At 45.4% G+C, this 24,875-nt stretch overlaps 1 protein-coding gene across 1 annotated transcript in view; it reads right to left on the bottom strand.

The window, feature by feature from the left end:
• LOC122817032 (rho GTPase-activating protein 39-like) overlaps positions 1-24,875 on the bottom strand; it is a 1,890,542-nt gene that overhangs the window by 137,418 nt on the left and 1,728,249 nt on the right. Inside the window, exon 9 of the mRNA XM_044090164.1 lies at positions 5,451-5,620. Within this exon, the coding sequence (XP_043946099.1) occupies positions 5,451-5,620 (170 nt within the window). The remainder of the gene's footprint in view (positions 1-5,450; positions 5,621-24,875) is intronic.

Below are 24,875 nucleotides of genomic sequence, written 5' to 3'. Positions count from 1 at the left end.
CACCAGCAAGATTTTTGGCATGTCCCTCCTGATCTTCAAAAGGACCTTTTGAATGAGAGGGACGGGGGGAAAGGCATATAAAAACAGTCCCTTCCATGAAATGAAGGCGTCCACTCTCCAAGCTAGTGTGGAGTGGTCCTTGGTACACACTTTTTTCAGTTGTCTGTTCTGGGGGGAGGCAAACAAATCTGTTTGAGATGTGCCCCATTGGTGGACAATGTCTAGAAAAACCTCTCCGTTTAACATCTACTCGTGATGCAGAGAGTATGATCTGCTGAGAGCATCCGCCTGGTAGTTCTCCCGGGATGATATGTAGGCTGCTTGCAAAGATAAGTTGTTTTGGGAGGCTAGGTCTCAAATCTGGATTGCTAGCCAGCATAGGATATAGGACTTGGTCCCCACCCCCCCATTTTTTGATGTACTACATGACTGTGGTGTTGTCTGTGAAGATTTGAAGGGGACCTGGCTGAAGTACAGGAAGAAATGTTTTCAGTGCCAAGAGGACTGCAGTCATTTCTCTCATACTGATGTTTTTTTCTGGAGGGGTAACTGCCAGCGTTCTTGCACCTTGAGGCCCTTCATAGTAGCTCCCCAGCCCAAGTCTGATGCATCTGTGTACATGTACTGAGCTGGTGTGGGAAGATGAAGGGGAAGTCCTGGGTTAATTTGAACTTGATGGATCCACCACCTAAACTCTGCCTTTAGGCAGGGTAGGAAGGGAATCTGGAATTCTAGGGTGTGGTTGTGTTGGGACCACACATTCTTTAGATACCACTGTAGCTTTCTCATGTGCACTCTGGCTAATGGTAGCATAGGAATGGTGGCTGCCATAAGTCGCAGAAACTGTCTTGCTGATAGCTGGTGGACCTGGAGCAGATACTATAAGTGGCCTGTTAGGGAAAGTTTTAATTGTTTCTTTCTTTCTTTCGTGTATATTGTATATAGCTCTATGATGGCTTATATAGAACTATTTTGTGCTTATAAGATAGATAGGGATAGAGTAGATATATGAAAATAATCTATCTATATACATATTACTATGGTCTCTTTATGCAAAAAATTTTTATGAAAATATATGCATTATCAAGGACAGAGCTTATATATGAAATTGATATAAACTGCTCCTAATATAGGTTATAAAGGAAATACTGGCATTGGTTCTAAAATGTATATTTGTCAGTTTTACTATCATTCTTTATAATATACATATATATTTCTATATTATAGATTTGTTTTGTTAGATTAGTTAATATACAGGCTGCTATGTATTAAAATGTTGATTATATATACTTGTGATCAACAGTATATAGACTTTCTGACAATATACTATGTTACTTGAGTCTGATGGTTTCAAAAGAAATGCAACAAAAAGTGTTTTTAAGTTACACCCTGTTCTAATTAATTGAATAGGTGAGGATTCAACATCATTGGTTGATCAGCTCTTAATTTAATTAATGTATTTTAGATATAATGAATGAGTTTTGATAATGTTTATTGAATCTGAAGAAGCGTGCCTTTGTGGATGCACGCGAAAGCGCTTATTCTGTTGTTTTAATAAAGAAATATTCTTTTTACGTGGTGGTGGCTTCCAGTTTATACTACATTCTGTTAGGGAAAGTACTTTGTCCTGAGGAAGGAAAGCCTTCGTCAGGTCTGTTCGGATCCTGCAGCCCAGAAAGATTTCGTCCTGCCATGGTGCTAGGATGATTTGGGGAGACTGAGGGTGAACCTCAGACTCTGAAGCATAGAGATGGTAAACTGTAGACTTTTTTAGGGTGACTTATTTTTCTGCGAGAATAAGTATATCATCCAGGTAGGGGTAGACTTGAATGCCCTTGGTTATGCAGTAGGCTATGGATGGAGCAAGGCAATTGGTGAAGACCCTGGGTGCAGTGGATAAACCAAAGGGCAAGACAGTAAACTGAAAGGGAGAACAGGGCCCATTGAAGCGCAAATACTTTCTTTGAGAGGGTTTTATAGGGATGTGGAGGTAGGCCTCCTTCAGGTCTAGAGTGACCATGAACACCTGTGCTGGCAATAGTGGAAGTAGGGTTTGGAGGGATAGCATTCTGAAGGATGGGACTTTTAGGAAGAGATTTAGAAAGGACAAACCCAGGATGGACCTCCATGGCCCATCCTTTTTTGGTACTAGAAATAGCCTTGAATAAAAGCCTTTTCCTTTTTGTCCGAGGGGGGGAGGGCAGGTTCTATGGTTCCATGGGTCAGTAGATCTTGTATGATGTCTGAAATAAGGTGTAGTTGGTTTTTGGGTGGGAAGGGGATCCCTTGTGGAGAGGCCTTTCTTTCCAAGAAAGGAAGTATCCCTCTTCGACTATGATCTGAAGTAATTGTTCTCCAGAGGGGCAAGCAGTGGGAGAGACGGGCTGACAGAGGGAGATGGACAAGGCAGTCACGCATTGTTGGTGCCATTTCTGTCATGAAAGGGGTGTCTGGGGGAGTGGAGGTTGAGAAGAGGCTGGTCTGGCAGAGGTCTGCCTCCTGGTTCTTTTCCTATGCCTGGAAGAATAAAGGGTAGCAGTGGAGGTGGTTCTTCTGACATAGGTGGTTCTTAGCTGGATAGTTCCTGTAGTATTTTGGTATATGGGATGCCAGAAGGTGCTTAATGTCCTGAAGGTCCTTGCTTTTCTCCTGAAGATTCTTAAACAGTTCAGCAGACTGCTTCCCAAAGAGCAGGTAGTGGTCTAGTGGAGCATCAAGGATTTTGAATTTGAAATCCTCAGGCAGGGGTTGAAGTCGAAACCACGAATATCTGCACAGCACTGAGGTGGATGCAGCAGATCTAGCAGAAGCCTCTGCTGCATCATAAATGCATCTGATTGAGTGTCTGGCCACCTGGAATGCCAACCACAGTTTTGATACTACCTCAGTCTTGATAGGAGAGTCAGGCAGGGAGGATAGGAGCAGAGATACTTGGGATACCAAGTCCAAGGCATACTTAATCATATGGGTTTGGTAATTAATAGCTCTGAAGGCTAAGGTGGAAGAGGTGTAAACTTTCTTCCTAGCCTGTCCATTTTTTTCCTGTTCTTGTCAGTGGGCAGAAGGGACGAGGATGGGATCAGGGGCTACAGCAATCACTGCAGGGTCTGCCAAGGGGGGGCTTCACAAGAAATTTGTGGTAATCAGCCACCTTGTAGAAACGATCAGGTCTCTTAGGAGCAGGTGGCTGAGAATCAGGAATTTTAGATGCTGATGTAAATGCATCCAGGTATGCAGGTATAACTGGGGGAATGGCAGAAGGTGAATGAGATTCAATTTGCAGTAGGTCAAAATATCTTTTTTGAATTTGTCATTTGGGAAGTATCCCATTTGAAATATTCTTTCATTTTAGTTATGGTCTCCCCAAAAGTGATGTCTCAGGAAGAGAGTTCCCTTCTATGGATTCCTCATCAGGAGAATAGTATTCTAGAGGAGAGGCCATCTCTGCTGAGGAAGTTACATACTCATCAGTTGATGATGAGAGAATTTCTTCCTCTTCTTCATGGGACGTGACAAGGAGTACAGAAGTAGCAGAGGCAGGCCTTGGGCTTAGCACTGGGATAGTGGAGGGAGAGGAGGCCGAGGGTCTAAGAGCCATGAAGGCTTGCATCAGGGATTGAGTAAAACGTTGCCAGTCAGGAAGTCCCTCAGGAGAGGGAGAAAAATATTTACTTTTTAGTTTACTTTTTAAAGGAGTAGATTTGGGAGAGAGAGAGGGCCTAGGTTCAGGGGTCTAAGCTAAAGCAGAGGCTTCAGATTCTGGTGTACGAGACGGGCATCCGGTGGATCCTGGTTTCCCCCCCCGACTTCGGTGGAAAGCCTAAGCTGAAGTACAAAGTCATAAGTCTTCTTCAAATACACAAAACTACAGGCTGGAGTAACAAATGCCATTGACCCCTAACGAAACTATGTACAAAACTATGTAACACGGCCAGAGGAGTATCTGTCTTGTTCCTCCTGAATAAGATTCCTGACTCTTGTTCAGAGTCTACTATAGTGCAGGGTTTCCCACAAAGGATAAAGTGCACAGTCCTACTGGAACACACTGCCCAGTTCTGTTAAAGATGGGAAATATCACTTCAGTTTGAAAGTCCATTAGTACTGTGTCTTTCTTTCAACACCAAAGGGTCATGTAAGCCATGCTACCCCAACCTTGTCCATTGTCTTCAACATCTCTGGCCAGATATCAACTACTCCTGTATCCTCATCACCTTAGTAACTTCAGTTATAGTTAAGGACCCTAACTCACCACAGTCTTCAGGCCAATCAATGCAACCTGACATGATGACAACTCTGCTTGGTTAAGGTGTCCTTCAAAATGTTCCTTCCACTTCCCAGCATTCTGTAATCGGCAGTCGTTTCTCTGTCTTCACTTAGCACAGCATCACTGAAGCCCCACCTTTATGTCCAAGAGGCAGAATGCAGTGCTAGAACATGTTTGAGGCAACCCAATGTTTCTTCTTCATGGCCTCCCTAATCTGCAAGTAGCTGATAAGAATGTGCTGCTTCTTCAGCTTTGCCAGAATAGCCCTTTATAAGCATTACGTGGAAGGCTAACTTCTTCAGCATTTCAGTTTCCTACCACTGATGTCTATCAATGTTTCTTAAAGTTACCCCTGTGAGAAGTAGTGGAAATCTTCTGGCCACTGTTTCTTGCGGTTACCTCAACAACTGATGTTTTGAATAGTGTCACTTCAGACAATGTCCCAGGTCTCACTCAAAACATATTTTCTCAAACATAGGAATCAAACACATGCTGCACAGAAATCTCTGATAGATTCTCCCGGTGGTTATTTAACTATGGTTGTCTCAGTTCTCTCTGGCCAACACCTCATCTTGTGAATCCAACTCACTAGTAAATGTTGATCAGATGACAGCCCCCATCATCTCCACACCAGTGTTAGAAAATATAGCTCTGGTCTTGAGGTATAACCTTCTACTCAATCAATTGCTTTCTACACAGTGTGTTCTTACACCAAGAACACTTAGCGCTTCACTGTGCAAAAAGAGTATTCGTTATAGACCATCCATGACTTGTCCCACAACATCTCACCACCATGATTAAGATCTACAAGTCCATTCACTGCAATCAGAACCACCTCCAAGTACTTCTGTCATTCCCTAGGTGAGCACATAAGTCTCCCAGTAAGACTACACAGACAGTAGGCGAGATCTTCTTGAGAAACTCATCCTTCATTTCCAAGACACTTATATTTTTTTAAATCTTCTGAAACTCAAGGCAGTGATTCACAGTATTCACTTCTTAAGTGTAATTTAAAATCTGGCATCTCTAATAGCTTCATCTTAAGAACTTGTGACTGCACATATATTCATTATCAAATATAGTTAAGCAGTAAAACGGCCTCCTACAACACGGTATCAATACTGTTAGTACAACCCAATTTTTATGCAAGATGTCAGTGAAACAACACTGCTCAATACAAACTCACCTGAAGGAAATGAATGAGATAAAAAAGGACCAGCCTGTTCAATTCAGGCAGTGATTCAACAACTGCCACAGCTGCATCTGGGTTTTCGTAATTAGTGATGCACTGCTTATAAAATGCTGGAGGTATGAGTGGTTCTTCTAATTCACGGTACCACAACTTCAACAAAGAAGCTTCAGAGTAGTTAGGGATTTAAAAAAAGAAAAAGAAACAGAGTCAGAACACAATACAATATATGCTTCAAAAACTTATTAATTTTATACAAAGTTATAGCATAAAAAATTTAAACAACTTATAACGTTATTGAAAGAATTTTCACTACACATACCTATAAATGTTTTAATAAAAAAAACACACTGTAATTTTACTGCAAGGCAGTCTCCTCTTTTAACTTAGCCATATGGCAACAACAAATTTTTAATCCAGAAAAATACTGTTCATCTTTACCCACACCCCAAATAAGCACATGTATCGTCTTTCTGCCACTGTTATCCATTCCTCCGACAGTTCTGTCATACTATTGCATGCATGTAAATCAAGTTCCCAGTATTAATAAAACACTCTTTCTCATACTATGAATTTTATTTCTGACATTTGTTTAGTAACTTCTGCCAGTGAAAAACACAAAATACAAGCGTTTACCTCCTGACTTATCTAGCTATCATCATAATCAATCCCCCTTTTCTTGCTTTCTACATGGGGTCAGGGTGTTGTGCTGTTGCCATCTCTATCGATTCAATGGCACACTCCTTGTCTTCTTCGATACTCATGCCTGACTGTTGCAGATCTTTTCTCACACAATCAATCCACCTCTTTGCTGGATGCCCTCATTTTCTCTTATCTTCTTCCTGTCTGTCCTAAGTCTTCTGCTTTTCTGCACATGTGCCTGAACTACTACTGTAATCTGTTCTCTTTGATCTTTTCTGCAATTGGAGCCACTATGGCTCCTGCTCTCGGGTCCTCATTTCTTCATCCGTTCCACAGTGAGCATCCTACCATGCTTCTCAGGCACTTCATTTCCATTACCTCTAGCTTTCTCATTTACTCTGTGCCTTTACTGTTCAGGTTTCACTACCACACAGTAGTACTGGTCACACCCCTGTTTTGTATACCTTATTTTTCATCTTCTTTGGCATTCTTCTGTTACATACTACACCTGACACTCTACAGCACTTGGCTGCAGCCCCTCGGACTCTACCTTTGACCTCTTCATTCAGTCTTCCCTTTTCCTCAACCACCCTCCCATATACTTAAAAGCTATTAACCTGTTCCACTATCTTCCCTTCTCAGTTCTCAGCTTCTTCTGGTAACCACCGTCTTATCTGTACTTAGTTTCATCCCGTGATCCTTCAGTTTTGCATTCCATTCCCCTATCTTTTGCTCAAGTTCTTGCTCAGAGTCTGCCTGTAATGCCACATTGTCTGCATACAGAAATTTTATTGATCTGTCCCCTCCGACCTATTTGCTAATGTAGTCCGTCACCAGTATGAACAGCAGTGGGCTTAGAGCTGAACCCCGGAGCACAGCCACTCCCACGGGGAACCCCTCTGTGAGACCGAACACTGTTCATACTTGAGTCATTAGGTCCTTGTACATAACTTTACCACTATGGCTCCTGCTCTCGGGTCCTCATTTCTTCATCCGTTCCACAGTGAGCATCCTACCATGCTTCTCAGGCACTTCATTTCCATTACCTCTAGCTTTCTCATTTACTCTGTGCCTTTACTGTTCAGGTTTCACTACCACACAGTAGTACTGGTCACACCACTGTTTTGTATACCTTATTTTTCATCTTCTTTGGCATTCTTCTGTTACATACTACACCTGACACTCTACAGCACTTGGCTGCAGCCCCTCGGACTCTACCTTTGACCTCTTCATTCAGTCTTCCCTTTTCCTCAACCACCCTCCCATATACTTAAAAGCTATTAACCTGTTCCACTATCTTCCCTTCTCAGTTCTCAGCTTCTTCTGGTAACCACCGTCTTATCTGTACTTAGTTTCATCCCGTGATCCTTCAGTTTTGCATTCCATTCCCCTATCCTTTGCTCAAGTTCTTGCTCAGAGTCTGCCTGTAATGCCACATTGTCTGCATACAGAAATTTTATTGATCTGTCCCCTCCGACCTATTTGCTAATGTAGTCCGTCACCAGTATGAACAGCAGTGGGCTTAGAGCTGAACCCCGGAGCACAGCCACTCCCACGGGGAACCCCTCTGTGAGACCGAACACTGTTCATACTTGAGTCATTAGGTCCTTGTACATAACTTGCACTAATTCCATCAATATACCTGGACTTCAAACCACCACAGCACTATCGAAATCAGCTTTCTTGGGACCTTGTCAAAGGTCTAGGAATGCCTACTTGTACTCTTTCCTCATCTCTAGTTTCTTCTCAACTATCTGTCTCACTGCAAACATCAGATCAGTTGTGCTGCATCATGATCTAAATCCGAACTGCTCATCTCCCATCTTACTTTCTACTACTCTGTGTATCCGTTTACCAGTCACCCTCTCCAGAATGTTCATGCAATATGATAGAAGTTTGACACCTCTGTACTTCCCACAGTTGTGGATGTCCCCTTTGTTCCTGTACACTGGCATGAGAATGCTTACTCTTCAGACATCTGGGATATGCTTCTCTCTCCACACTGCTACGAGTACCCTCAGGATTCATTTCTCCTTTATCTCACCTGGTATCTTTATCATATCTGCTGTGACCTCATCTCAGCCTGCTGATTTCCCCGACTTCATTTTCCTTAGTGCTATTCTTACTTTTTCTAGGGTGGGCTCCTCTTCTTCTCCCATCGTAGGCTTTGCCTGGGGAAATACAGCTTCTGTGGGGTTTTCTGCATTTAGAAACTGCAAAAAGTACTCCTTCCATCTGCCTTTGGTGTCCTGTAGATTGGTGAGCACTTTGTTGCTGGCATCCCTTATGAAGGGCGTCTTGACTATCTTCTTTACCTTTCTGTCTTTGCCTTGCAACCTTATATAGTTTCTTTGTGCCATCTACTGAGTCACTTTCCAGAAGCTGGTAGAGTGCCTCCAATGCTCTGTTCTTTGCTACTGCAACTCCTTTCTTAGCTTCTTTGTTAGCCAACCAGTATTCCTTCCTAGCCTGGTCTGTCTTTTCTATCTCCTACTTTTTCCTGCACTCCTCTTTTCTTTTGATGACTTCCGAGACTTCTGCATTCCACCACCAGCTTACTTTATGTATCTTATTTCCATACCTGACTCGGCTTCATATCTGTTCTGTAGTCTGAGGTGGTGCCACTGTTCTTCAACTTCACATATTTCCTCCTCTTCTTGATGTGTTAGAGCCCTGAGTAATTCTTTGAAATGTACTTTAAAGAGTCAACTTTCAGGTCTTCAGCCTGGTCTCTGTTGACCTTACACCCTTTTCTGACCAGTGCTTGCAGCTGATTGTTACAACCAGTGGTTTACATTGTAGGCTGTTTCACTGGGGATGACTTTGCAATCATGGATTCCACACCAGTGTCTTTTCCTTACTAGGAGGAAGTCTACCTGGGTTGCATTTTGGCTGCTCTTGAATGTGATCTTGTGACTGTTTATCTCTTTCTGAAGCAAGTGTTGGGTACTATCAAGCCATTTGCCAGACAGAAATCTAGAATGGCCTCTCCTTCTTTATTTCTCTTGCCACACCTAAACAGTCCTCATATCCTGTGAATGACATACATAGTTATCAGAGTGCAATAACATCCTTGCACCTCATTGCAAGATATTCACATTTTTATTTAAGTACTTCCTATGTATGTCATCAACATGTTTACTGATATCTGCATGTCATTTCCCCCACCATCTGGAATCACTAGTCAAGCCTGTGTTGGTGGCATAGAGATAAAGCCCTGACTACAGCCCAGGTGATCAAAGTTTGACTAGTGGCTCTGGCTCATGAGGACAAAGGCAGGGAGAACAGGCACACCATTCCTGGTGGAGGGGAATGGATGGTGGTTCTCAACTGGTATATACTGCAGTTCAATGACAGGTTCCTGCTGACAAGCAGGAGCTTGTCATGCGCTGTGGGTCGGGGCCGGGAGGATGTGGTAGAGTGTCACCCAAGCTGGTGACTGTAGTCCGTGCTGGAGCATGTAGAGAAGCATGCAGGCTGAGGAGGTGTAGGTGACCCACTTGCTAATGCATGCACTCACACCATCACTTGGGGTGGAGGTTAGGGCCATCAAAAAGTGCGCATCATTATTCAGTGACAGAGCAAAATACCCTCGTGGCTGGATAGGATGTACCATATGCCCTAAAAATAAACACTGCTTCCTGAAACAGCTACCCTCATCTAAGTTGAACTAGTTAGGAAAAATAAAACTGAACCATACCTACAGATCAGACAAAGGCATTACCAGGAAAAAGACCTCATCCTAAATAACAACACTAAATAAGATTAGACCACCTAAATAACATACTAACATACTCTAAAGTGATACTCAGAAAGTACAGATGTTCATCGTGCATACAGCTGCAGTCATAACAGATGGGTTCTCCTGCCGTCAGGCGGGTCCTCGGTCGGCCGAATTCCAAAGTCTAGGTCCGGCGTCGGTTGTCGTCGCTTCTTCCCTGACGTCAGTGCAACAGGGGTATAAAAGAACCAGCCGACGCCATTTTCTTCAGTCTTTCTTGCCGCGCGGTGCCCGAAGCAGAAGCAGTTCGCAAGTGCCGGTCGGCCAGCTCCTGAGATTACGAAAACTTTGGAAACCGAAGTCTTCTTAAAAGCTAAGTACCCCGTTGGGGAAACTTTTCTTGCCTCAGACCGATGTCAGACAAAGTTAATAATTGTATTTCTTGTGGGAAGCAAATACCGCATAAGGATTTCCATTCCCTCTGTATACCTTGTTTAGGCCCAGACCACGACGTCTCGGTCTGTCGCTTTTGTGCTACATTCAACAAACGCACTATTAAGCGTCGGGCGGAGTTCGCCCAGCTTTTTTTTTGGGAAATCATTTAACTATACTATGTCGTCGGATACTCCGACTCCGGTTTTGTCTAAAAAACGCAAAGATAAGGACCGACACTTGAGGTCCGCGACCTCTACCGACACCACGCCAAAGCCGACTACACGTGGTCCGGTTCTCAGCGAGGCGCCTACGCAGCCCCTGATTACCGACAACACATCTTTGGCGGTGTCTCCTGTACCCGAGGTCGCAGGCTCCTCGGCCCACACCCTGACTACAGATACTGAAGCCACTCTTGGCATTGAAACACAGAATGTGGACAGGTCTACCTCCACTAAAGGTGTCTTCAGACCTTCCTCTTCTTTCTCCATCAAGGCTTTCACCAAGTCTAAAGCAATCATGCACCCTAAGAGACCAGCTACACAGGGCCCATCTCCAGGCCCCATGCCTAAGAAACAGATGCTTAAAATGGCTGAGGATTTAATTACTCTAACCAGAGGTTCTCAGCCACCTCCGGACAAAAGGCCCCGAGTGGAGGAAGATTCCCCCTCCGCTGATCAGGGCTCCATTACTTCAGAACACTCTGATGATCAGGAACAGTCTTACTCCCCTTTTGAATACTATGATGCAGAGGAGTCTATTCCTTCTGTATCCCCCCCTGAGGATTACTCATTTGGGGAAACTTTGCATACCTTAAGGGAACACTTCCACTGGGAAGGCCAGGATTATTCAGATTCCAAGAAAAGGCTCAGGGAATTTCTTTTGTTACCCCAGCACAGGCCTCTGGCTATACCTCCTGTATTGGACATCCTAGATGATGTTTACTCGGAGGCCTGCCTTAACCCGGACTCTCTACCTCCAGCTCCAGTTAAGCCTGACAGGTACTACAGGGTTCCTGACTCACACCAATTTCTATACAAAAGCCATGCTGCTGACCTAGAAACCATCTCACAGGGGCCCAAGGGAGTTAAGGCCTCCATTGCCAAAAATCCATTGCCTTCCGAGAGAGATTCCAGATCCTTAGAAAGGTGGGGAAAAAAGGTATATACCTCAGCTACCTTATCCATTAGGGCCTTAAACTGTCAGTTTCATATGCTAAAATACCAACAGTTTCTGTTATCTCAATTGAAAAGTAAAATGTCACAACCTAAACAACCAGACTTGAAGGAGTTGCAGGATTTGATGCATAGTGCAGAACAAGTGGGTAAACATATCTTACAATGTGGTTTTGATGCTCTAGAGGCCTCATGTAGAGCTGCTGTTACAGGCTCAGTCATACGTAGGCATGCCTGGCTCAAGGAACAAGCCTTGCCTGATCATGTCAAAGCTAAATTACTAGACGCCCCTCTTCAAAAGGATGTACTATTTGGGGCAAATGCTGAGGAAGTATTACGGAAAATGGAGGAAAAGGCTAAATCAATGCAAACTGTGAAAGAATTTCTGCAGGTTCAACCCCCACGTTTTAGTAGAAATTGGCCTTCCAAAAACTGGTCCTTTCCTGCCACGGACAGACCCCAAAGAAGCAGATACAGGCGCCCGAGGGGCAGAGGACAATCACAAGGATCGTACAGAGGCAGACAATGGCAAGCTCCTTCACAAAGAGGTGGTGAGGACAACTCGCAATCTTTCAGAAAGCAAACCCAATGACTTTCCCCTTTGCATGCCAACCAGGTCTCAAATAGCAGCCCCCTTAGGAGGAAAGCTGGCACTATTCTCAAAAAATTGGCATGTTGTCACAAAGGACAAATGGATCCTGGACATTATAAACAGAGGCTACAAATTCCATTTTCATACCCTTCCAAAAATGAGAGGCATGCCAAACCTGCCACACAATCAAAGGGCAGAGGCACAAAAGCAAATTTCAGATCTTATAAACATGAAAGCTATTCAAGAGGTACCTACACATGAACAAGGTCAAGGTTTTTATTCCAGGCTATTTCTGGTGCCAAGGAAGGGAAAAGATTGGAGACCTATTTTGGATCTTTCCATCCTAAACACATTCCTACTCGTTCCAAAATTCAAGATGCTCACTCTACAGCAACTTCTTCCCATGCTGGGCAAGGAGTCTTGGCTGGTAACACTGGACCTCAAGAAGGCATACCTGCATGTCCCAATCAGACAAAATTGCAGAAGATACCTCAGATTTCTTGCAGGTTCAACCCATTATCAATTCTCCGCATTGCCCTTTGGCTTATCTACTGCGCCCAGAGTATTCACGAAATGCCTGGCATCAGTAATTGCCTACTGCAGAATTCAAGGGATACAAATATACCCTTATTTGGACGACTGCCTGATCCAAGCGGACAGCAAGCACATTCTTCTGAAACATCTGGCTTATGTAATAATGTTATTAAACTCTCTGGGATACACAGTCAACAAAGAAGTCAAGACTAATACCCACTCAGAAGTTAATTTTCCTGGGTGCCAATTTGGACACAAACACCCAGATGGCCTACCTCACGCCAGAGAAGCAGGGGCAACTAATTCAATATTTCAGAACACTGGCAAATTGCACCAGGCTGACTGCAAGGAAAATCCTGCAGGCTCTGGGATTCATGGCATCTTGCATCTTACTAATCCCATGTGCAAAGCTGCATATGAGAAAACTACAATGGTACCTAAAAAACATATGGTCTCAACACAGCCACAGTTTGGAAACAATAATACCACTAATTCCATGTCTGCAAAAAGAATTTCTGTGGTGGGCTCAAGCATGTCATACAAACACAGGTCTTCCATTCAGCAAGCCTCAAGCAAATCAAGTCATCACAATAGACGCCTCGGACTACGCCTGGGGGGAGCACATGACAGACCGGTGCATTCAGGGCAAATGGTCCCAAAAAGAAAAGCACCTTCACATCAATCAAAAAGAAATGCTAGCAGTAATAAATGCTATTATAGCTTTCAAGGACCTTCTACAACCAGGTCAACTATTGATAAGAACGGACACCACAGTTATGTGGTACATAAACAAGCAGGGAGGAACACATTCTTATCCCCTATGCAGACTGGCCATGTCACTTTGGAACATGGCCATGGACTTACAAATGGAACTACAAGCACAGTACTTGCCAGGCAAGGAAAACACGCTGGCAGACAACCTAAGCAGGAATATGACAGATCCACACGAATGGAAGTTGCATCCAAAAGTTTTTACAGAAATAATCCAAGAATGGGGAAGGCAACACTGGTACCCACTCCTGAGGAGCCTGACGCATTCCCCACCATGGACCGTGCCTCTAATGCCTCTTCTTCTGACTCAGCACAGCTTCAAAACTCTTCACAGTCAGCTAAAAACACTCTATCTAGCCGCATGGAAGATTCCTTAGCATCACAGCAGGCCCTACTCTCCAAGGAGGTGCAGGATGTCATTTTGGAGGCCAGAAGGCCATCAACTAGAAAAGCTTACTCCGCAAAATGGAAACGTTTTTGTGTCTGGAATGAGAAAAGGGGCCAGAACCCTGGAAAACTGAATTTACCTCAAATACTACAATATTTGGCTGAACTGCTAAGCAGTGGACTTTCGTTCTCCTCCATCAAAATCCATGCCTCAGCCATTTCTGCAGAATACAACACTGATCCACCTTTATTCTCTCACCCTCTATTAAGACAGTTCCTCAGAGGGGCTAAGAATTTAAGACCTCCAAGGAAACAACCAATACCTGCTTGGGATCTTAATTTAATTCTGGAAAAACTGACTTTGCCTCCTTTTGAGCCAGCTGCCTCATCAGATTTACAATATTTGTCCTGGAAAACAGCTTTCCTTCTGGCTATCACTTCAGCTCGTAGAGTTTCAGAACTACAGGCTCTCATGGCTGTCCAGCCTTTTATCATCTTCCATCAGGACAGAGTTTCCTTACGAACCAACCCGTCCTTTATGCCTAAAGTGGTATCCAGGGTAGCTTTAAATCAGGCCATACATTTACCTACTTTTATCCTAATCCTCAAAACAAAGGGAGAGATTACTACATTCCTTGGACATCCACAGACAACTGCGTTATTATTTGGACAGAACAAAACCTTTCAGAAAATCAGAACAGCTTTTTGTGGCCTATGCGGTAGGAGCTCAAGGAAAGCCAATTTCCAAACAGACAATCTCAAAATGGATAGCCCACTGCATACGCTTTTGCTATTCCTTTCATGGCAAAACTGTACCTACAGGCATTAGAACTCATTCCACCAGGGCCACAGCCACCTCTGCAGCCTTCCTCAGAGGAGTTCCTACCAAGGATATTTTGGAAGCAGCCACTTGGAGTTCTGTGCATACCTTCTCCAAGCACTACAACCTACCATTATACTCCAAATCTAGAGCAGGCTTTGCCACTGCAGTCTTGCAGGGCATTTTGGCTCCTCCTAGTTCCACCTAGTGCCTACCACCCCTTTCTTAGCTTTGGGATTCTACCCATCTGTTATGACTGCAGCTGTATGCACGATGAACATAGTACAGTTTTGTACCTACCATAAATGTAGATGTTCGAGTGCTAATACAGCTGCAGTCCAGGTTTCCCTCCCTCCTTCCCCTCTAGGGGTATTCTTTTATGGTGTATTTGCTTGCAACTACTGTTTTTGATTATATTGCATTGCATTATTACATAATTTTATGTATTGCCTTCCTTCTGGGGCACCTGACATCTGGGGCAAGAAAACTGAAGAAAATGGCGCCGGCTGGTTCTTTTATACCCCTGTCGCACTGACGTCAGGGAAGAAGCGACGACAACCGACGCCGGACCTAGACTTTGGAATTCGGCTGACCGAGGACCCGCCTGACGGCAGGAGAACCCATCTGTTATGACTGCAGCTGTATTAGCACTCGAACATCTACATTTATGGTAGGTACAAAACTGTACTTTGTGTACACTTACCATAAATGTAGATGTTCGAGTGTATTCACTGTTGCAGTCATCACACTTGGGTTATCCTGCCAGGGGTAGTCCTCAGTCGGCTTGAATACCAGAGGCTTAGTATTTCTGTCTCAGTTGCTGTCGCTCCAGGACTGACGTCAGGTCATCAGTGATATAAAATGAGACAGCCGACGCCATTACATCAGTTTTTCTTGCCCCAGATGTTAGGAGCCCCCAAATAGGGGGCTAGGATATGGTGGAAGAACACCACCAGTAGAAAGTAAATACCAAAACATCCTGTAAGGAGTGAAGAAGAGAGACAGAAAGAGACAAGGGGGATGGAGGGTGGGAAACCAGGACTGCAACAGTGAATACACTCGAACATCTACATTTATGGTAAGTGTACAAAACTGTACTATGTTCTTCGTGTTTCACTGTTGCAGTCATCACACTTGGGTTGATTCCCAAAGCTGAAGAAAAGGGTGGAGGCTGTCAAGAAGACTGGGGGCTGGCTAGGATGCCCTGCAAGACTCCTGTTGCAAAGCCTGTCATGGATATGGAGAAGATAGGCAGGTGGTAATGCTTGATGAAGGTATGAGCAGAACTCCATGTTGCAGCCTCCAGGATGTCCCTGGTAGGGACCCCTCTGAGAAACGCTGCAGAGGTGGAGGTTGCCCTGGTGGAATGTGTCCTGACCCCCTTAGGGTCAGGTTTCCCATGGTTTTTGTAGCAGAAATGGGTACAGTATGCTATCCATTTGGAGATTGTTTGTTTGGATATGGCCTTGCCCTCTGCCCCTGCTGCAAAGCTGACTAGCAATTGGTCAGTTTTTCTAAAATATTTAGTCCTATTCATGTAGAATCTGAGCTGTCTGTGTACATCTAGATAATGTAGAATCCTTTCCCCCTTGTTTTGTGGGTTGGGGAAAAAAGTGGACAAATGAACTGATTGGTTGAGAGGCACACTGGGCACCACTTTAGGCATGAAAGTTGGATTAGTCCTGAGGAAGACCCTGTCAGCATGAAAAATGATAAAGGGCTCCACAGCCATGAGTGCTTGTAGCTCTGAAACTCTTCTAGCTAAAGTGATGGCCAGAAGCAAGGCTGTTTTCTAAGAGAGGAATTCTAACTCTGCTTAAGCTGCAGGTTCAAAGGGGGGTAGTGTAAGCTTTTCCAACAAAAACTTAAGGTCCCAAGCTGGGGTAGGAGCTCTTCTGGGTGGCCTTAAATTGTTAGCCCCTCTTAGGAACTATCTGATGAGCGGGTGAGAAAAAAGAGGTGGCTCTGTACTGTAATCAGCAGAGATGGCAGAGGCATGAATTTTAATAGAAGAGAAGGATAGGCCTATGTGTAGTAGGTCTGCAAGGTAATCCAGGATGAGAGGGCTGTGCTGTTTCAGCTCCTTTAGCCTGGATCCAGGTGCAATACCTTTTCCACTTGTCAGCATAGGATTTTCTAGTGCTGGGGCATCTGGCCTCCCGTATAACATCCAGGACTTGCTTGCTTAAGCTGGCAACTGGAGGAGAGGTCAGGGAATAATCCAGGCTGCCAGGTTCAGGGTCTGCAGTTGTGGATGCATGAATTCTCCATTCTGCTGGGTCAGGATCTGAGGTAGGTGCCATGGTGACAGGGGTGACAGACTGCACAGCAGTGAGTACCAGTGCTGGTGTGGCCAGTCTGGGGCAATCAAGATTGCTCTTGGTTTTTCCTCCCTTATTTTGAGTAGTACCCTTGAAAGTAGAGGTAAAGGGGGAAATGCATAGACTGAGAGGTTTATCCATTGGAAGGATAGGGCATCCACTTTCCAGGCCTTGCTGTGAGGTTCCCTGGTGCAGAATTTGCTGAGCTGGTGATTGTTGTGAGAGGCAAAGAGGTTCACCTTCGGGGTGCCCCATTTCTGGGTTACCAGGTTGGAGGTGCTGTGGTCTAGCTGCCACTCGTGTGGGTCTAGGAGGTTTCTGCTTAGGTTGTCTGCCAGAGAGTTTTGGGAGCCTGGCAGGAATTGTGCTTGTAGGTGAATTTGCATGGCTTAAGCCGTGTGCCAAAGGGTCATGGTGAGCCTGCAGAGGGGATAAGGTCATTTGTTCCCACCTTCTCCTTGGTTGTCATATTTCATTTTTTTGGAAGGTACATTTCCAGAGTTTTCGCATTATGATTCCTCTCCTGGAGCAAACTTGATCTAGGGAGTTGATGGAGGAGTGGGAAATTATGGGTAAGGGAGGTGAAGCCAAGTGGGCTGATGAGTTTAGAATTGGCTGGTGTTGGATCTTAAGTTCCACAGGTTGAACCAGATGACAGACAGCACAGATTTATTGTTATGGTGAGTACATAACGTGCTTGTTGATGTATAACATCACTGTGGTGTTGTCTGCTTTGATTACTAGAGGCCCTGGGGAGAGTAGGGGTCTGAAAGCTGTCAGAGCATGCTGAACAGCTAGCATCTCTTTTTGGTTGATGTGCAGATGTACTTGGGTTGGGCTCCAATGGCCCTGAATGCACCTGACGTCCAGGTGAGCATCCCAGGCATAATCTGATGCATCTGTGGTTAGGGTCTGGGCGGCATGGGGTTGTGAGAAGGGAAGACCCTTGTTGTGGTTGCATGCTGCTGCCCACCAAAGAAAATCTTTCCTCAGACAGGGTGTCATAGGTATGATAGTTTCCAGGTCCTGAGAGTGTTGACACCAAAGGCTTTTTAGGTACCACTGAAGTTTCCTCATATCCAGTCTGGCATATGGAATGAGTAGAATGCAGGATGCCATGAACCCTAGAGCTTGCAGGATTTTCCTTGCGGATAATTGGGTTCTGGTGGCTAGTTGAGAGAAGTAGCCTGTCAGATAGGCTTGTTTTTCTGGAGTAAGGAATGCCATTTGGGATGCTGTGTCCAGGCTTGCTCTCAGGAATACAATTTTTTGCATGGGCACTAGTTTGGTTTTCTTTTAGTTTATAGTATACCCCAGGGAGGTCAGTAGGTCATTTACAAAGGTCAGATGTTGTAACAGCTTTTCCTGACTATCTGCCTGAATCAGGCAGTCGTCTTAAGTAGGAGTAAATTTGAATATTCCTTTGTCTGCTAAAAGCAATGACTGGAGCCAGGCATTTTGTGAAAACTCTGGGAGCAGTGGATAAGCCAAAGGGAAGCGCAGAGAACTGAAAGTCCATAGATCCTGCCCTGAAAATATAGATATTTTCTGCAGGAATCCCTGATTGGGATGTGTAGATAGGCCTCTTTTAGGTTTAGGGTGGCTAACTAAGCATCCTTGGATAGCATAAGAAGAAGCTGCTGGAGGGTGAGCATTTTGAATTTTGGCATCACTAGGAAGGTGTTTAGAATAGAAAGATCGAGGATTGGGCGCCAGGTGTCCTCTTTTCTGGGTACCTGGGACAGTCTGGAATGGAAACCTTGGCCTATCTGGTCTGCAGGAACAGGCTGTATTGCCCTCATGGAGAGCAAGGAATGGACTTGGTTTTGTGCCTCTGCCCACTGGTTTGGAGGAAGATCTGGAAACCCTTTTGGGGTTGGCATAGTGTGGAAATAAAATTTGTTTCCCTGGGACACTAAGTTGAGAAGCCCCTTCGGGCGTTGGTGATAGAGGCCCAGTTTTTGGCATGGGAGGAGAGTTTTCCTCCTAGGTGGAAAAGCAGGCGGGCAGAGGTAAGGGGTGGAGGTGTGCAGTTATTGCAAGTTCTTTCCATAAGGGGGTGGCTTAGCACTCCCTGTTTTTGAAGTGGAGGAACTCCATTGCTTAGATCTCTGCATTCCCTGGGACTCCTGCCTGGGGGAGGTTTGCTTCCCCCTAGGTTTTGTCTGAGCTGGTCTTGAGGGGGCCGGAAAGGACCAGTGTTTGGAGGGGCAATGCCTACTGAACCTCGGAGGTTGGACCTGTAAGAAGTCTTGAATTGTCTGCATAGAGTTAGCTTTTTCTGCCATCTTTTTTAAGACCTCTTCTGCCTTGGTGCCAAACAAATTGTCTTTGTTCAGTGGTGTGTCCAACCAATACTTTTGATTTGACATGGTCTGGCAAGGTCTGTTCCTTCAGCCAAGCATGCCTTCTAAGTACAGAACCTGGGACTGCTGCCCTGCAGGGTGCTTCTAGGACGTCAAAGCCACATTGCAAGGTGTGCTTAGTAACTTGGCTTGCAGAATGCATAATTTCCTATAATTCCTTATTTTCTGCACAAGCCAGAAAGATAGATATTTTTTGTTTAAGGAGTTCCATAGTATGTTGCTGGTATTTCAGCAAGTGGAACTGACAATTTAGTGCTCTAATGGCAAGAGCTGCGGAGGTGTATACTTTTTTGCCCCATCTGTCTAAAGCTCGGGAATCCCTGTCCAAGGGACTGGGATTCTTAGCTGTGGTCGCTTTTATTCTTTTAGGTCCTTGGGAGATGACCTCTGGGTCAGCAGTAGGATTTTTGAAAAAAAAATTGTGTGAGTCAGGAACTCTGTAATAACTGTCAGGCTTACTGGGATCAGATGGAAGGGTGTCAGAGGTTAAACTGGATTCCATAAAGACATCATCCACAACATCCTGGACAGGAGGAATGGCTAAAGGTCTGTGCTGTGGTAAATCTAAGAATTCCCTGAGTCTCTTTTTGGACTGAGGATAGTCCTGACACTCCCATTGGAAATGCTCCCTTAAAGTATGTAGGATTTCACCAAAAGAAAAATCATCTGGAGGAGAGGCAGAAGGAATGGATTCCCCTGCATCTGAATCCTCATAAGCAGACAAGGGTTGCATGTCTTCATATTCAGAAACCTCAATCATCGGACTCCTGGTCAGATAAAATTGCTGGGGACAAGTCTCTTTTTCTTTTAGAAGGGGTAGGCTGGCTTCTCCTAATAAACATGATAAGCTCTTCCGCCATTTTAAGCATTTGAGACTGAGGCATGGAAGCAGGTTCTTAAACTTGGGTAGTCATTTTTTTAGGCGTAGTTCGTACCCTGGGCCTTAGAAACTTGGTAGTTTTAGAAAGAATTGAAGACGCAAAAAAAGTTGTCGGTTTGTGCTGAGTATAGGTACTGTGAAAAACTTCCTCGGATGCCGGTGCCTGCTCAGCAGCTCCAGACCCATCCAATGTAGAGACATCCACAGGATTCTTAGTCAAAGAAGCATCCCGCGGCATACTGGACTCTGAATGGGTCTCGGTAGCGGCCTGCGAATCCATAGAAGCAAGCATCAGGGGCTGCAAAAGCGCCTCACTGAGTATCGGTGAACTGGCGACTAGCTTAACGGAAGCATTGGCGGCAGTTTTGGACTTGTGCGGTCTCTCTCTGTCTTTATCTTTACGTTTTTTCGGAAGATCGGTAGTCGGATGGCTTACTGAAGCCATTTTGGAATACGGAGATCGAGAGCGAAAGTATTTTGCTATGATAAGGGCCTGATGTCGTATAGATCTGGTGTTGAGCAAAGCACAAAATGGACAGCAAGGGACATCGTGGTCTGGGCCTAAACAGGTGACGCAGTAAGAATGGAAATCTCGGTGTGGTATTTGCTTTCCACAGGCGAGACAATTGTTAACCTTTTCTGACATTGGTTAGAGCAAGAAAAAAGGATCCCGAACGGGGTACTTAGCTTTAGAAGACTTCAACTTCAATTTCGGAAACGAAAACTCAGGTACTGGCTGACCGGCACTCGTGCAAACTGCTTCTGCTTTGGGATCCTCGGCAAGTAAGACTGATGTAATGGCATTGGCCGCCTGATTTTATACCACTGATGACCTGACGTCAGTCCTGGAGTGACAGCAACCGACACAGAAATACTAACTCTCTGGTATTTGGGCCGACTGAGGGCTACCCCTGGCAGGATAACCCAAGTCTGATGACTGCAACAGTGAAACACAAAGAACATCACTAATGAAGTAATACCAAATATTATATTGAGACCTTTCAAAAATGAATTATCGCATTAAAAATGACATCAAGATAACATTAAAAAGCCAACTATCTACACTATTCCAAGTGGAAAAATTTTTTTTTATATACACATAGATATACATATACATACGCTACATAAAGCTCTATTCAAAACAGTTAGTTATGTACTCACCATAACGATCAATGTATGTGGTCCATCTCGCCTACATTCCTTACTCACGGGTTCGGAGCAGGGAATCGGCTCCGACTCGGCCAAATATCTCTAGCACGAAGTCTCTAATTGGCTGGGCTAACCCGGTATCCCAAGATACACCTCGCCCTAGCCCCAGATCTTGTTTGCAAGCATACCAATCATAACCCATACTCAATCAACACTGGAAGAAATTCCAGCCGGATAAGGGAACAAAATCACTGACCTTGAAGGGTCCACAGAGCCAATATTCCTCCAAATCTTCTAGGAAGGGGGCAGGTGGGAGGGTACGTAGGAATGTAGGTGAGATGGACCACATACATCGATCGTTATGGTGAGTACATAACTAACTGATGTTATGTGGTCCTATCTCACCTACATTCCTTACTCACGGGACAGCGTCCCCAGCACCTCTATCCTGGGAGGCTCATAGGAAGATACTCCTGAGAACCGTGGAACCAAAGGAAGCCCGGCCCCTAGAAGCCACGTCCAGCTTGTAATGAGTAATAAAAGTGTTGGGAGAGGCCCAAGTGGCCGCAGCACAAATATCATCCAAGGAAAGCCTAGCATGGAAAGCTATTGATGTAGACATAGCCCTGGTAGAATGAGCCTTGATGGGAAAAGGTAAAGTTCTGCCTGCTGACGAATAGATGAATGAAATACAATCTTTGATCCATTTAGAAATTGTGCACTTGGAAACAGGACAACCTGCTCTGTTCTCTGAAAAGGACACAAATAGTTGATCAGATTTCCTAACGTGCTTAGTCCTGTGTAAATAAAATCTCAGTTGTCTGTGCACATCCAACTGATGAAACCTGAACTCTGCTTTATCGGAAAAGTTCGGAAAGAACACTGGTAGCTCAATAGATTGATGGAGATTGACAGTGGATGACACTTTTGGAAGGAAGGACGGGTTAAGCCTCAGGGAAACTCTGTCCTTATGAAAGATCAAATACGGAGGTTTAATGGACAAAGCTTGAAGTTCTGATACCCTCCTGGCCGATGTAATGGCTATCAGAAAAGCCGTCTTCCAAGATAAGAATTTTAAGTTACAAGTGGCAGCCGGTTCAAAGGGTGGTGACGTAATAGCATGTAGCACAAGGTTCAGGTCCCATGGCAGTACCGGTTCTGAAACAGGGGGATGAAGTAACCAAGCACCTTTTAGAAAGGCTTTACAGAGTTTGTGGCCCATAAGAGAGGGCTCGTAAGATGTGTGAAAACTGGAAATTGCAGCCAACTGTACTTTAATGGTAGCAGGCGCGGAGCCCTGACGAAACAACATGGCTAAAAAATCTAAGACCCATGGAATTGGGGCTATGAAGGGGTCCAAACCTTGGGCCTGAGCCCAAATAGAGAATATCCTCCATTTGCTGGAATAAATCTTCCTGGTGGAAGACTTATGAAAAGAAGACAAGATGTGCACCACTTAAGGTGAAAAGGAATGTCGCCTGACTAGCGACGGAAGTGGAGCAGCCAGGCTGTCAACCTGAGAGTTTGCAGGGATGGATGAAGTTGTCCTGACATGTGAATCAGGAGTTCCGGCACTGGGTCCAGAGTCCACGGAACGTCCAGTGCGTACTGTTGAAGAAAGGGGAACCATACTTGTCGAGGCCAGTGTGAAGCAATAAGGATTATCCTGCTTCCCAAGGATATGGCTTTCTGTATCACTCTTGGTAACAGAGGAAACGGAGGGAAAGCGTAGACCAGACCGGGGGGGGGGGCAATCATGAGCTACAGCGTCCCTGGGTGACTCCCCCTGTGGGGGGATCAGAGTGAAGTACTTGCTGTATTTGGCATTGAGGGGGCTGGCGAAGAGATCACAGCAAGGCTGACCCCATCTTTTGAAGATCTGAACCGCCACTCGGTTGTTCAGGGACCACTCGTGAGGCATCAGAATAGCTCTGCTTAGCCTGTCCGCTATCACGTTGGACTTCCCCGGAATGTGCGTTGCCACCAGAAACCATTGGGAAGACACTGCCCACTGCCACACTCGCATGGCCTCTCTGCAGAGGGGGTAAGATTTGGTTCCCCCCTGCTTGTTCAGGTACCACACTACAGACATGTTGTCCGAGTGAATTGCAATCGTTCCCAGAGGTAGAGAGTCTTGGAGTGGTCACAACGCCAGAAACACCGCTCTCATCTCCAGAACATTGATGTGCAAGTGTACCTCGTGATCTTGCCAGGTGCCTTGGACCGTCCTGCCTAGATAATGCCCCCCCACCCCATCTGGGAGGCGTCCGTGGTCACCGTGGCCACTGGAGACATAAGAATCAAGCTCCTTCCTCTGTCCAGATTGGAGGAGCGTAGCCACCAGAGGAGGTTCTGTTTGCATCACTCCGTGAGAAGTATCAAGTGGGAAAGAGGAAGCTTCTGAAAGGACCAGTGAACCAACAGGAGCCACTGTAGGATCCGCATGTGTAACCTGGCCAGAGGTACCAGCATGATGGTGGAGGCCATGGATCCCAAGAGCTGAAGAACTAACCTGGCCTCAACTTTTCTGAGGGGCAACAATGCATGGATCTGAGACTACAACACTCTTATTCTGTCTTGTGGCAGAAAGGCGTGCATTTGAATAGAGTCTAGCTCTGCGCCTATAAAAACAACACACTGTGAGGACTGCAAGGCAGACTTTTCCCAGTTCAAAGTAATTCCTAGACGTTGGCAAAGTGAGATGGTCGTCTCCCTGGCTTGAACGAGCAGATGCCTGGTGGAGGCGGCGAGAAGCCAGTCGTCCAGATACGGAAACACCTGGAATCCTAGACGTCTCAGGTGAGCTGTCACCACTGCCAAACACTTGGTAAACACCCTGGGGGCTGTGGTGAGACCAAAGGGCAGGGCATGAAACTGGAAGTGACTGGCTCCTAGCCGGAAGCGTAAATTACTCCTGGATGCCTTGTCCATTTTGATGTGGTAGTAGGCATCCTTGAGATCGATGGAGCACATCCATACTCCTTTCTCCAGCAGTGGAAAAATGGACTGAAGTGTGACCATTCGGAACTTGGACTTCAGGACGTAGTGATTCAGTCAACTGAGATCCAGAATGGGTCTCAGGTCCCCTGTTCTTTTCGGCCACCAAAAAAAGTCGTGAGTAAGTTCCTGATCCGACATGGTCTGAGGGGACTGGTTGGATGACTCCTTTTTCTAGCAACTTTGCAACTTGTAGTGCTGCTTGATCCCGCTGACTGGGTGGGACGTCCGGGATCCTTCTGACTGGGGGGGTGTTGACGCAAAGGGAATAGTGTAACCTCCGGTAACTATTCGAAGCACCCAACGATCCTGGGTGATGCTTTCCCAGGCTTCCGGATGCAATGAAATTCGGCCCCCAACTGGCTCCGGAATAGCACAGTCGGGCAACGCCTCGGGAATGCTGGAAGGAAGACCCGCGAAAGGAATTGCAGTCTCCCGAGTTGCGGGGGCCTCCTCTGCCTCTAGGACGGCATCTTCCGGAATAACCCCCCCCCTGCCTCTGGAGGGGGACTCACCTTGAGCTGCAGGAAAGGACCTCTGAGACTTTTTGAACCACATTTTCCCTCCTCTCTGAGCCTTGGGATAAGGCCTAGAAGGGAGAGAAAAACGGGCCCCTACGGCAGATAGGGTCTTTC

The sequence above is a fragment of the Protopterus annectens genome, chromosome 12.part0 (genome assembly GCF_019279795.1).
Source record: "Protopterus annectens isolate FY-2018-M chromosome 12.part0, PAN1.0, whole genome shotgun sequence".
Taxonomy (NCBI): domain Eukaryota; kingdom Metazoa; phylum Chordata; order Ceratodontiformes; family Protopteridae; genus Protopterus; species Protopterus annectens.
Note: the sequence above shows the minus strand (reverse complement) of the source record. Positions and strands in the feature narration are given on the sequence as shown.